The 11408-nt window shown below is 36.3% G+C and overlaps 1 protein-coding gene across 3 annotated transcripts in view; it reads right to left on the bottom strand.

Annotated features, from left to right (window-relative positions):
- Positions 1-604: 604 nt before the first annotated feature.
- The window catches only part of LOC132819826 (KH domain-containing RNA-binding protein QKI-like), a 540744-nt gene continuing 529940 nt past the window's right edge, over positions 605-11408 (bottom strand). For 2 of the 3 annotated variants that reach the window (XM_060831665.1, XM_060831667.1), the window contains exon 7: positions 1240-5181. In XM_060831665.1, coding sequence (XP_060687648.1) covers positions 5156-5181 — 26 coding nt within the window. In that variant the 3' untranslated portion in view covers positions 1240-5155. Of the gene's footprint in view, positions 707-1239; positions 5182-11408 lie in introns of those variants that run through there. The other variant, XM_060831668.1, reaches the window with a different exon arrangement.

The following is an 11408-nucleotide window of genomic DNA, read 5'->3' as shown; positions in this document are numbered from 1 at the left end:
TCTTTACCCATCACTGTTTTCTCAATGGTCGCCTCAACAGCAGAAGCATTCATTTCGGAAAATTCTGAACTGGCAGGTTGAAGTCATGAAAAACTTTGAGTTGGCATCTGTGCTCTTGAGGAGCACAAATGGACTTACAAAACAAAAATAAATTGGCTGTATTTTGAACATTGAATTTCATTCAAAAACCCTTCACCAACGACATCAGTGACCAAAGGTTCATGCATGATGTATCATCACAACAAAATACATTCAGGGAACCTGTGACTTCACCATGAGAAAAAAATATTCTTCAAACTCCCACAGTCACTGCTTTTGTTAATAGCTATTCATACACATCCATCTCCTAGGTGAAGACTTCTTACCGTTCATTAGGGAGAGTCACTCAATGATGATCACTGATGAACGGTTCTGAGGGGGTGAATTGAACTTTATTGCTTTAGTACTATTCAGTGCAGTTTTAGGACCTCATGATTCACCCAACCATAAAATCTGAGAGGTTGGATAATTTTGTTTGTGTGTTTGTTTTTTTGTTTGTTTTCATTATTAGGCAGTAAGACGAACAGACAGTGCCTCAGCTCGCTGCACTGAAGACAGACAAGCAAAGGCGATCACCAGTAATATGATCAGCAGGCAGGCATGGTCAGGTCATCATTGGGTGAAGAGTTCAGAGGTCAGAAGGTCATGGGTTAGTTGCCAGTGGCGGCTGGGTGGTTAGAAACAAAAAAGGAGAAAAGAAAAAAGATAGAGAAGAGATTATTGTCAGCTGGTGCCAACTGGATGACAATATGAAAAACTAACCACAACTATTAAAACAAACACTGAAATTCTGACACATTGATCAACGGTATCTACAGAATGCATTCAATCATGACAGTACTAAATCATGATTCAAAGCACGAAAAGGAACCCTATTCCCAGTATTAGTTAACAGGAGAAAAAAAACTAATAATGACTAATGATTAGTAGCAGTCAATGGAAGAGTTTGAGAAATAGTGATCGTATCAGTCATCAGGAATCAAGAAAAAAGTGCTTGCATCTGTACTGCAAAGTCTGGCATTCCTCAGTTAGTAACAATTGTCAGAAACTGACTGCTGTTAAACATTAGTAGTTTCCCCAAGTATAAGCACAAAAAAGCCAACAATTAACAATAAATGCGATTAACCGGTTATTAATTAAGTAGAATTTCTTTTAAAGAGTTCACAGGACAAACTTAAAAAAACTATGGGGCAAAACAAAGTTGTTCAATAAAATTTTATTGCCTTTCAATTCTTCTATTTACAACAATATGAAATTCTTGGCCTCAAATACAAGCAATTCTAAATTATACGACTTGCAGTGTTGGCTACATCATGGGAACTTGGAAGAGGCCGAGTATTTTACTTTATTCAACAAATTCCAGTTGAGAGTACTATTGTACACTTAGAGGACAGTCTTGTATAAAATGCAACCGCATGTAAACACAATAGAACTCCTGCCGTTTAAAAGTCTACATTTATAAAGCTCTAAAATATATCCAAAAATAGATGAATTTCTACTTGACACTATAATGCACATTTTAAACTACAAATAGCCCTCTTTTTGAATTTCAATGCTAATACTCTGCAAATACAATAAAATCTGACATTTTCATATACATTCCTGCTTTATATTTTTATACTTTTTAAAAAGAAGCCACCTGTAATACTATTTTCTTTGCAAAAAAAATTTAAAATGGAGATGATTACAGTAAAACATAAGTTCTCAAGTGGAAAGTGATAAGTCACAGCGTTCTGGAATCTCTCTATCTCACTCTCTTTCGTTCTCCCATTTCCTCCACCCAACTTGGTCCACTTAAATGTAAAATAAGACTTTTGTTCAACAGCTTAACATGTATCAAAATTCTGAGGTTCCAAAATATTGTACTGTTGGCCACAAGACTAAAACAGAGGAAATGAAATAAATTATTCAGTGCAAAGTCAAATTTGTGCCATTTCAGCAAGGTAAGGTCAGTGTTATTCTTAACAATAGCATCCCTTTTGGTGGCCTATACATAAGGCTGTATTTGTTCACCATTTTATGTACATTTTTATGGACCTCATCCTCCTTAGGGGGGAAAAAGAAGAACAGCACATCTTTTTTCATGTTACGTTAGTGGGCTAAAATAGCAGTGCATCACCCACTGACGGCTATTGCAAGGCCATGAATTTGTACTGCATGAATCAGGCACTGGTTAAACAATTTCCAGGTGCCTCAGCAACCAAAATCACGACGCTAGAATATCTAATTCTGTGATGACAATTTTTTCAGTGTACCTGTTAAAAAAAAACGAGAAAACTGACGTATTGGAAATTATTGTTTACATTCTAGGGCTCATTTACTGCAAATTCTTGAAACAAAAAGAAAAATAATATTTTACCCTGCTAAAAATTTGAGGTTTTTTTTAAAAAAGCTGCAATATGCTCACAGTAAACTAAACACTTGTTTTTATCTTTTAAAATATACAGCCTTTAAGGGCCAACAAAATGGCTATAATGTATTTAATCAACCAATACACCTGCTACAGGTCCTCTGTTCAGTCCAGGCTTTCAACAGTACACACAGGTTCAGAAACTGTGCAACACAATGTGGAGTTTATTCCAATTACTTCAGTCAGTCTGTCTATCTTGTTATCTGTACCAAATACAATTCTGTAAAGTTACACTGAAGGGTCATTTTCTTAGCAGTAAGGAACTATGCACTCATTAACCCATCACCAATTCTAAATACTTAATTAAAATTATTACATCTAAATTAATTGGAAAATAGTTTTTACTGTTGCAAAATGTTTAAGAAGCTCAATCCTATGCAAAGAAAGAGAACCATCTATCTAAATAACCCATCAACAGCAGTAATTAAGATTGCCTGTGGAAGCTAATATATTGAATACAGAAGTTCCTCAGACTAGTTGGGAGACACTGCCTTTAAACAGTGTCTGTTTTTGAATAAATAAAGGTCCAAACATATTGCTGGAATACCGAGTAGTAATTCAGGTTTCCAACACAGCATGTAGATATTAAACTATCATCTGAATGTAAATATTTAGTGTTAGGAATGATAGTGGGGCATAAAAGCATTGGAACAAAGCACGCGAAGGAAAGCTGGCTTTTATTTTGTTTGTGGCAAGTACTAGATCCATAATGTACTAGGGTCTTCCACAAGAGTTCATTTTCTTCTCGCTATATGATGCAATTTCACGTAAAATGTAAAGTGCGCTTAAAATATAGTACATTTCTTTACATAAAATTGGTTCTCCTGATAATGAAAACAATTTGGATATGTGACAAAATGGACATGGAAAACAAAGTAGCTAAGGGAAACTGGGCTATTGGTGCAGTTCCACTTATTATCAAGAAGTGGAGAAAAAGTGGTATTTCACCACAGTTATATCTTTTCATTAAAATTTAATGGGAAATTTAACTTACAAAGATTTATATAGTTTGGATGTAATAGTCATTTTGAAGATTGATTAGGTAATAAGAATCTTAGCTGTCAAATTTATGGTGCGTTAGCAAGCCTGAAGTACATTAATTTCACACTATGTTTTTCCACTTGTATGTTAAACGATAACAACAGTTGGGAAAATGAACATTCAATTTCCTGTTAAGACCTATGTGTAAACTACTGGATAAAAAGGGAAAATAAGAAACAGTCTGATAAAATCCTAACTTTACCTTAAGTATAATACATCCAAATGCAGTTTTTTAAAGTTCATGGACCCCTTAACAAGCAACAATAAAAATCAAGTACATATTATATAAATTCATTTTCGAGTGTAACATTTCATTGAACATTATAAAGGCACAATTAGGACTTCTTCTCTTCAAGGAAAAGAAATTGGTCCTGTATGAAGTATAGTTTAAAAAAGCCTTTTTGGATTTGTCAATAATAACTTTTTCACATATGTGAAAACATTTCCCTCCCTTCCCCTAATATTAAACACAGGTTGACAGTTAGAATATGCACCTCAATGCTCACAATTTTACCAGGCAGGGAACAGGAACATCAATGTTCTCTTTCTCCAGCTTAGTATATTTTTCCATCTCTTTTGTCTTATGTGGAGAACTTACACTTTAAAGTTCTCAAAAAGCTTTGCAACAAAAAATCTTGAAGAGTCGGTGGGCACAGTAATATTTGGCAGAACAAAATGGACATGACTGGTCCTCAGAAATTAGGCCATCAGTTAACTCCACTCGATGTGATGTTGCAAAGCAGCAGCCTTTCAGTCAACATGTTCAACAAAAAACAAGAACTCCAGTACTAAACTAACCTCGGTCTGCGGTCACAACCCTTTGGTAAGGATGGACCCGCATATCGTGCCTTCGAACTTTAGTAGCCACTGCACCTAGTTAAATTGCAACATTTCCAACACATGATTAGAGGAATTTCCTAGGAAGTGATTGATTAACTTATCAATAGCATCTTAACATCAGATCAATGATGGGTTTACATTAGAAATTACTACATGATATCAGTTAAAAACCGTTTAAGGCACAGCACCTTTATAATTTGAACATTTTACGCAGAAATTACTAAAGAGAGTACAATTGTGCATGTTAATATTGCATTCCGTTTTAAAAGACAGTCTTAAACAATTATTATCTATTTGTTAAAAATCCCACTGTATGAGATAACTCAATTAGATCAAAACACAATTAAGTTTTAATAGTCACATAATCAGTGGAGTGCTTCTTGCGGACGAACAAGTTTTAATTCATCATAACACTGAATCAATACTGAGATCGATTTTTAAAAAATAAAACCTCTACAGATTTTAAAAGTTCTTCAGCAATTGACCTACAAAATGCACACTTAGCTCAGAAGCTGCGAGCTACAAACGGCAAAGAATTAGGTGATTTGTAAAGCAAACACAGTATTGGATGAACCCCACATCAAACAGACAATGAAATACTTTACATATGATTCCTCTGGGATAGATGTAACAAAATGATAGGAGGAACACTAGGTCAGAATTGTAACTAATTGACCCAGCTGGTTTCCAAATATGTGCACACGCACACAATGCTAGTATTTCACTGACAGTCAGGGTGGGCTCATTTATCCAAGGCTGCTGTGAAACTAAGCATTTGTTAAAGTTCGGATCTGACGAGGGTTCAGTAACATGGTCCTTGAATTCTTAGCCTTTCGTTGGGAAAGCCATACCTAAAGATAGAGAAGGGAATTAGAATTAGTCGGAGGCCTATTCTTACCATGACATGAAGAAAAATGTTCGGCAATTGTCATCTTAACTCTTTTCAAAACATTGTGCCATGATTTTCCAACAGCACCCACAAAGAAATGTTACTGAAAATCACTCACCCAGGATATAAATACCAGAACAGAAGACACTTCTGGGATAGGCGTGAAGAAAAACTGCCAAACTCACCATATGTAAAGTTTGAGGATATCTTTTGGTGCTGAAATGCCCAGATGTTAGAGAAAATCATGCAAAAACACAAGAGTGCTAAGGAATTTTCCAGTTTTGTAATTATCATATTCAATTTGTGTCATTCAAAAAGCAGACTGGGGTGAGTTATTTGGTTCTGTAGTTCAAGAGGCAGTTGATTTCTATGGATTTTGACATACATTCACTGTATGCTCTTCTGCCAAGTAGACTTTTTCTGCATTGTGAAAAAAACTGAATGAGATTAAATAAGTTTGTATATAGCTTTTCTATTTGATTGGCATTTAGAACTGTAGGGAATTTAGTATGCAGTTATTACTGGCACCGCTTTTGGGGCCAGGTTTGGTGCATATTGTCTTCGACGTGGTAGCTGCTATAGCACAACAATGGCAGGGAGTGGATTCAAACTTTCCCAAATATAATGACACACATAAAGGTTGATCCCCTATTTGTTGAAAAAGACTTTAGGCATAGAAACTTGTCTTTTACATGAGCATATATAATATGCTAATGCAACATAGCTCAATCTTATCACCACTTCTTTGTTGGTAAATTGTAAGGCTGCTTATCTGATATTTCTTACCAGCTAAGAAGAAATTTTCGCCATTTAAACATTGCAAAGGCTACGCCCATTCATTTTACATCCTGTTCCATTGTTACTATTATTTGACAAAGATTGAGATTAAACTAGCTTGTTCACAGCCTTGGATCCCAAGTTGACCCGACAATGCATTGAGATCACCTATTTCCACTTCCATAACATCACATGATTTACTGGATTTCACCCTGTCTCAGCTCATCCACTGCTGAAATTTTCAGTCATGGCTCTACTTTCAGATCTGACTATTCAAACAAAGACTGATTTCCCATATTCTATATGCTATAAAATTGAATTAATCTAAAGCTCTGCTATCTGCATCTCAACTCAAATAAAGCTCCATTATCAAAACTGCATTCACTAATCCATGATGGCTGCTGGACATGCAATATCTTGATTTTAAATTTCATACCTTGGTATTCAATTAACCACATGACCTTACCTCCCCATCTCTGTAACCCTTCCAGCCTCATAACCCTCCAAGATATTTGGTCTTTTCTTCCTGTCTTAAATACTGGGCTCAGCTTCCAATTTGCAGAAATCATTTCAGAATCTATAGAGTTTTAGAAGATGACCACTAATGCATTGACTATCTCCATGGCCACATACTTCAACGTCTGGGATGAATACTATCAGGCCCTGGGGACTTATCAACTTTTAGCCTCACTAATTTCTCCAGAACAATCTTCTTACCAATGTTAATTTACTTTCAACTCCTCACTCTCACCACTCAGAGTCGTAGCGTCGTACATCATGGAAACAGACCCTTCAATCCAAGCCATTCTTGCAAACCAGATATCCTAATCTAATCTAGTCCCATTTCTCAGCACTAGGCTCATATCCTTCTAAACCCTTCCTATTCATATACCCATCCAGGTGCCTTTTAAATGTTGTAATTATACCAGTCTCCACTACTTCCTCTGGCGGCTCATTCCAGACACACACCATCCTCTGTGTGAAAAAGTTATCCCTTAGATTCCTTTAAATCTTTCCCTACTCACCCTAAACCTATGCCCTCTAGTCCTGGACTCCTCCATTGCTTTGGAACTTTGGGGAAAAAATAATCAGAATAATGGTACTTTAATAAGGAGGAAGAGAAACAAAGGCAGAGACCACGAATAGTGATTCAAATGGAGTCAAGACAATTTTTTTTCTATGTATGAAGCAGTCTCAGCATTTGTAACATGGAGGAACTGAGATGTAGCCATTGCAATTATTAAGAAAAAAAGTAATAAATATTTGACAAAGGAAAGAAACAGACCATAAACAAAAATTGGGACGTAAGATTAGCTTTGTATTGCACATGATAAGATTTGTTGATGATGGCACAGTGGCCTGCACTGTTGCCACTCAGCGTCAGGGACCTGGGTTCAAATCCATCTTTAGGTGATGTGTAGAGATGGCATGTTCTCCCTGTGTAAGGAATTCATACAATGCATTGATATAGCTTCTTAGAAGACTATGTTGTGGAACCACCAGGGTATTTTGGATTTGGTAATGTGCAATGAAGCAGATTTAACAAATGATCTCAGAATATTAGATCCCCTAGAGACAGTAACCATAATCTGGTAGAACTTAGCTTTCAATTTCAGAGTAAGAAACCTGGGTCAGAAACAACAGTGCTAAACTTAAATAAAAGTAATTATGTGGGAAGGAAAGCAGAGTTTGCTTGAACTGGGAAAGGAATTTATCAGGTAAATACAGTTGATGAACAGTTGCAGACATTTAAAAAAATAGTTCATGACTCACAGAAAACATATATCCTAGTGAGTAAGCAGGATTCTAGGAAGGAGATAAAGTGACCATGATAAACCCAAGGAAGTTGAGGATAGTATCAAATTGAAAGAAAAAAATTCAATGGCATTAAATCAGAGGATTGGGAAAGTTTTAAAAGCCAACAAAAAATGACCAAACAAAAAAAATGATAAAAAAGGAAGAAAGTGAACAAAGTGCAAATGAGCAAGTAACATAAAGAAGGATAATATGAGCTTCTTTAATAGAGGAAGAAAGGGACAATAGAAATATAGCCTGAGAGAATGAGGCTAGGGAAATAATAAGAATCAGGAAATTGCAGCTGAGTTGAACAAATACTTGCACCAGTCTTCATGGTGCAGGATACGAATAGCATTACCAAAATACTAAATAATCAAGAGGCCAAAGTGAAGGAGGAAATAAACATAATAGCTACCACTAGCAAAATAGTATTAGGAAGACTAATGAGATCAAAGGCTGATCAATCCCCCAGACGTTATGAGTTTTATTCTAGAATTTTAAAGAAGATAACTGTATAGCTCTGGATGTACTGTCAGTAATCTTCTAAGAATAGACTCATTCTGGAAAAGTCCTGGAGAATTGGAAAACTGCTAATGTAACACCATTATGTAAAAAGGGGAAGGAGACAAAAGCAGATAGATATAGGCCAGTTAGCTGTCATAGAGAAAATGTTATGGAGTATCTTATAAATGAAGTAACAGCAGAGCATTTAGAAACAGACAATATAATCAAGCAGAGTCATCAAGACTTCATGAAAGAAAATCACGCCTCAAAAAGTTATTACTGTTCTTTAAGGAGGTAACATGCAGGATAGATAAAGAATGACGACTGATGTAATATATTTGGATTTCCAAAAGACTATTGATAAAGCACCACACATAAGGTTTTTGAAAAAGCTAAGAGCCAATGGTGTTTGGGGTAGTATATAAGTAGAGGTAGAGTATTGGTTAACTAATAGAAGAGAGTTGGGATAAAGGGGCATTTCCAGAATGACAACCTGTACTGAGATGAGTGCCACAGGGGTCAGTGCTGGGGGCAACTATTATTTAACATGTATATGATCAACTTGGATGATGAAAGCAAATGTACTTTAGCAGAGTTTGAATATGACAAAAACAGATGGGAAGACACGAGTGAGGATGACACAGGAGTTGACAGAGAGATACAGACAGGTGAAATCAGTGAGTAAGAATTTGGCAGGTGAAATATAATGTGGGAAAATGAGGTTATGCACTTTTGCAGAATGAATAGAAAAGGTGAACTACTTAAATGGTGAAAGACTGCAGAAAACTGGGAGTCTCAGTGCATGAATCACAATAATCTGGCATTCAAATTCAGTGAATCATTGGGAAAGCAAATGGAACATTGGTCTTTACTTCAAAGGGACCACAGTATAAAATAAGGGAGATCTTGCTAAAAGTCAGACCACAGCCAGAATACTGTTAACAATTCTGGGCCTTGTATCTAAGGAAAGATAATGGTATTGATGGCAGTTCATAGAAGTTCCACTTGGTTGATTCCATTTCAGGAGAGATATTCTTATGATGAAAGGTTAAGTAGGATGTGCTTGTGCTTACTGCAGTTTGGGTAAACGAGCGGAGAAATTATTGCAAGATATTAGATTCTTAGGAAATTTGACAGAGTTGATGCTGTAATGAAATTAGGGTTTTAAAAGGTGTATTTTTTCCCTGTTTATTTTAAATGAAGAAAGCTTGATACAGAAGGAACGAGTGGTCTGCTTAAACCCAATAAAGTAAACAGCTTGGGTTTTTTTTCCTTTTTAAGTTGTAACAATTAAAGACGCCTGAATAAGTGCAGTCAATCTCCCACAGAACCAGTCATTTTAGTTTTAGTTTTCAACAGTTGCTTGAGTTTTGAAGCTGATGTGGAAGCTCTTATTCCTCTCTGTTACACGTAAAAGCTAGGATTCTCTTTCTGCTGCTAGAATTGCATGTGAGACAATTTATTTTACTGAATTTTCTTTTGTCAAGGGTGTGTTAATGGGATATTACTATACTGGAACAGTTAATTAGTAGTAGTTAATACATACATTATGGTATTAAGCATTTTGACAGATTTACAGCTAAGCCAATTCTTTTATTTTGTTTTTATTTTAACTATATTATAAAAATTAAGTGTGCTTTTCTTAAAGTTGATTAATTTGACCAATTGAATTGCATCTGGAACACAACATCTTATACTTACCTTTAAAGTAAGAAAATGTTAGGGACCAGGCTATCTTCTTAATATATTTTGAGGGGATTTGGTCTAGTCTATAACAATGTGGACAGATTATTTCCCCTTGTGGGAGAATCTATGACCAAAGAATGTAATTTCACAGTAAAAGTCACCCACTTTACTTAGAGAGAAGGAGAATTCTTTTTCTCAAGGGTTAGTAAATCTGTGGAATTCTGTAGCACAGAGTGCTGTCGAGGTTGAGTTATTACATAAATTCGAGGCTGACACAGACAAATTTCTAATCATTAAGGGTGTCAAGTGTTCTGGGGATAAAACGGGAAGGTTGAGTTGAGAATTATCAGATCAGCCATGGTCTCATTGAATGAGAGCCGGCAAGATGGGCCAAATGGCCTACTTCTGTTACTACATCTTACGGTCTATACCAATTAAAATATATAAGGAGCTGAAACATTTAAGATAGCTTGTACAAATTTTATCTTTATCTTTACCAGGCATGGATAATTGCTTCAGTGCATCAACATAGCTTTCAGCCATTATGATTTATTATTTGTATCAGCGATAGTCACAGGTGACTGGAGGTTGGCTAATGTGGTGCCACTATTTAAGAAAGGTGATAAGGAAAAGCCAGTGAGCTACAGACTGGTGAGCCTGACACTGGTGATGGGCAAGTTGTTGGAAGAAATCTTGAGGGACAGGATTTACATATATTTGGAAAGGCAAGGATTGATTAGGGCTAGTCAGCATGTTTTTGTGCGTGGGAAATTATGTCTCACGAACTTGATTGAGTTTTTTTGAACTAACAACGAGGATTTATGAGGGCAGAGCAATAGACGTGATCCATATGGACTTCAGTAAGGCGTTTGACAAGTTTCCTCATGGAAGGCTGGTTAGCAAGGTTAGATCTCATGGGATACAGGCAGAACTAGCAATTTGGACACAGAACTGTCTCAAAGTTGAAGACAAAGGGTGGTGGTGGAGGGTTGCTTTTCAGACTGGAGGCCTGTGACCAGTGGAGTGCCACAAGGATCGGTGCTGGGTCCACTGCTTTTTGTCATTTATATAAATGATTTGGATGTGAACATAGGAGCTATAGTTAGTATGTTTGCAGATGACACCAAAATTGGAGATATAGTGGACGGCGAAGAAGGATACCTCTGAGGACAATGGGATTTTGATCAGATTGACCAATGGACTGAGGAGTAAATAAATGCGAGGTGCTACATCTTGGAAAAGCAAATCAAAGCAGGACTTATACACTTAATGATAAGGTCCTGGGGTGTATTGCTGAAGAAAGAGACCTTGGAGTGCAGGTTCATAGTTGCTTGAAAGTAGAGACAGGTAGATAGGATGGTAAAGGCGGCTTTTGGTATGCTTTCTTTATTAGTCAGAGCATTGAGTATAGGAGTTGGGAGGTCA

This window comes from Hemiscyllium ocellatum, chromosome 10, assembly GCF_020745735.1.
Source record: "Hemiscyllium ocellatum isolate sHemOce1 chromosome 10, sHemOce1.pat.X.cur, whole genome shotgun sequence".
NCBI lineage: Eukaryota > Metazoa > Chordata > Chondrichthyes > Orectolobiformes > Hemiscylliidae > Hemiscyllium > Hemiscyllium ocellatum.
Note: the sequence above shows the minus strand (reverse complement) of the source record. Positions and strands in the feature narration are given on the sequence as shown.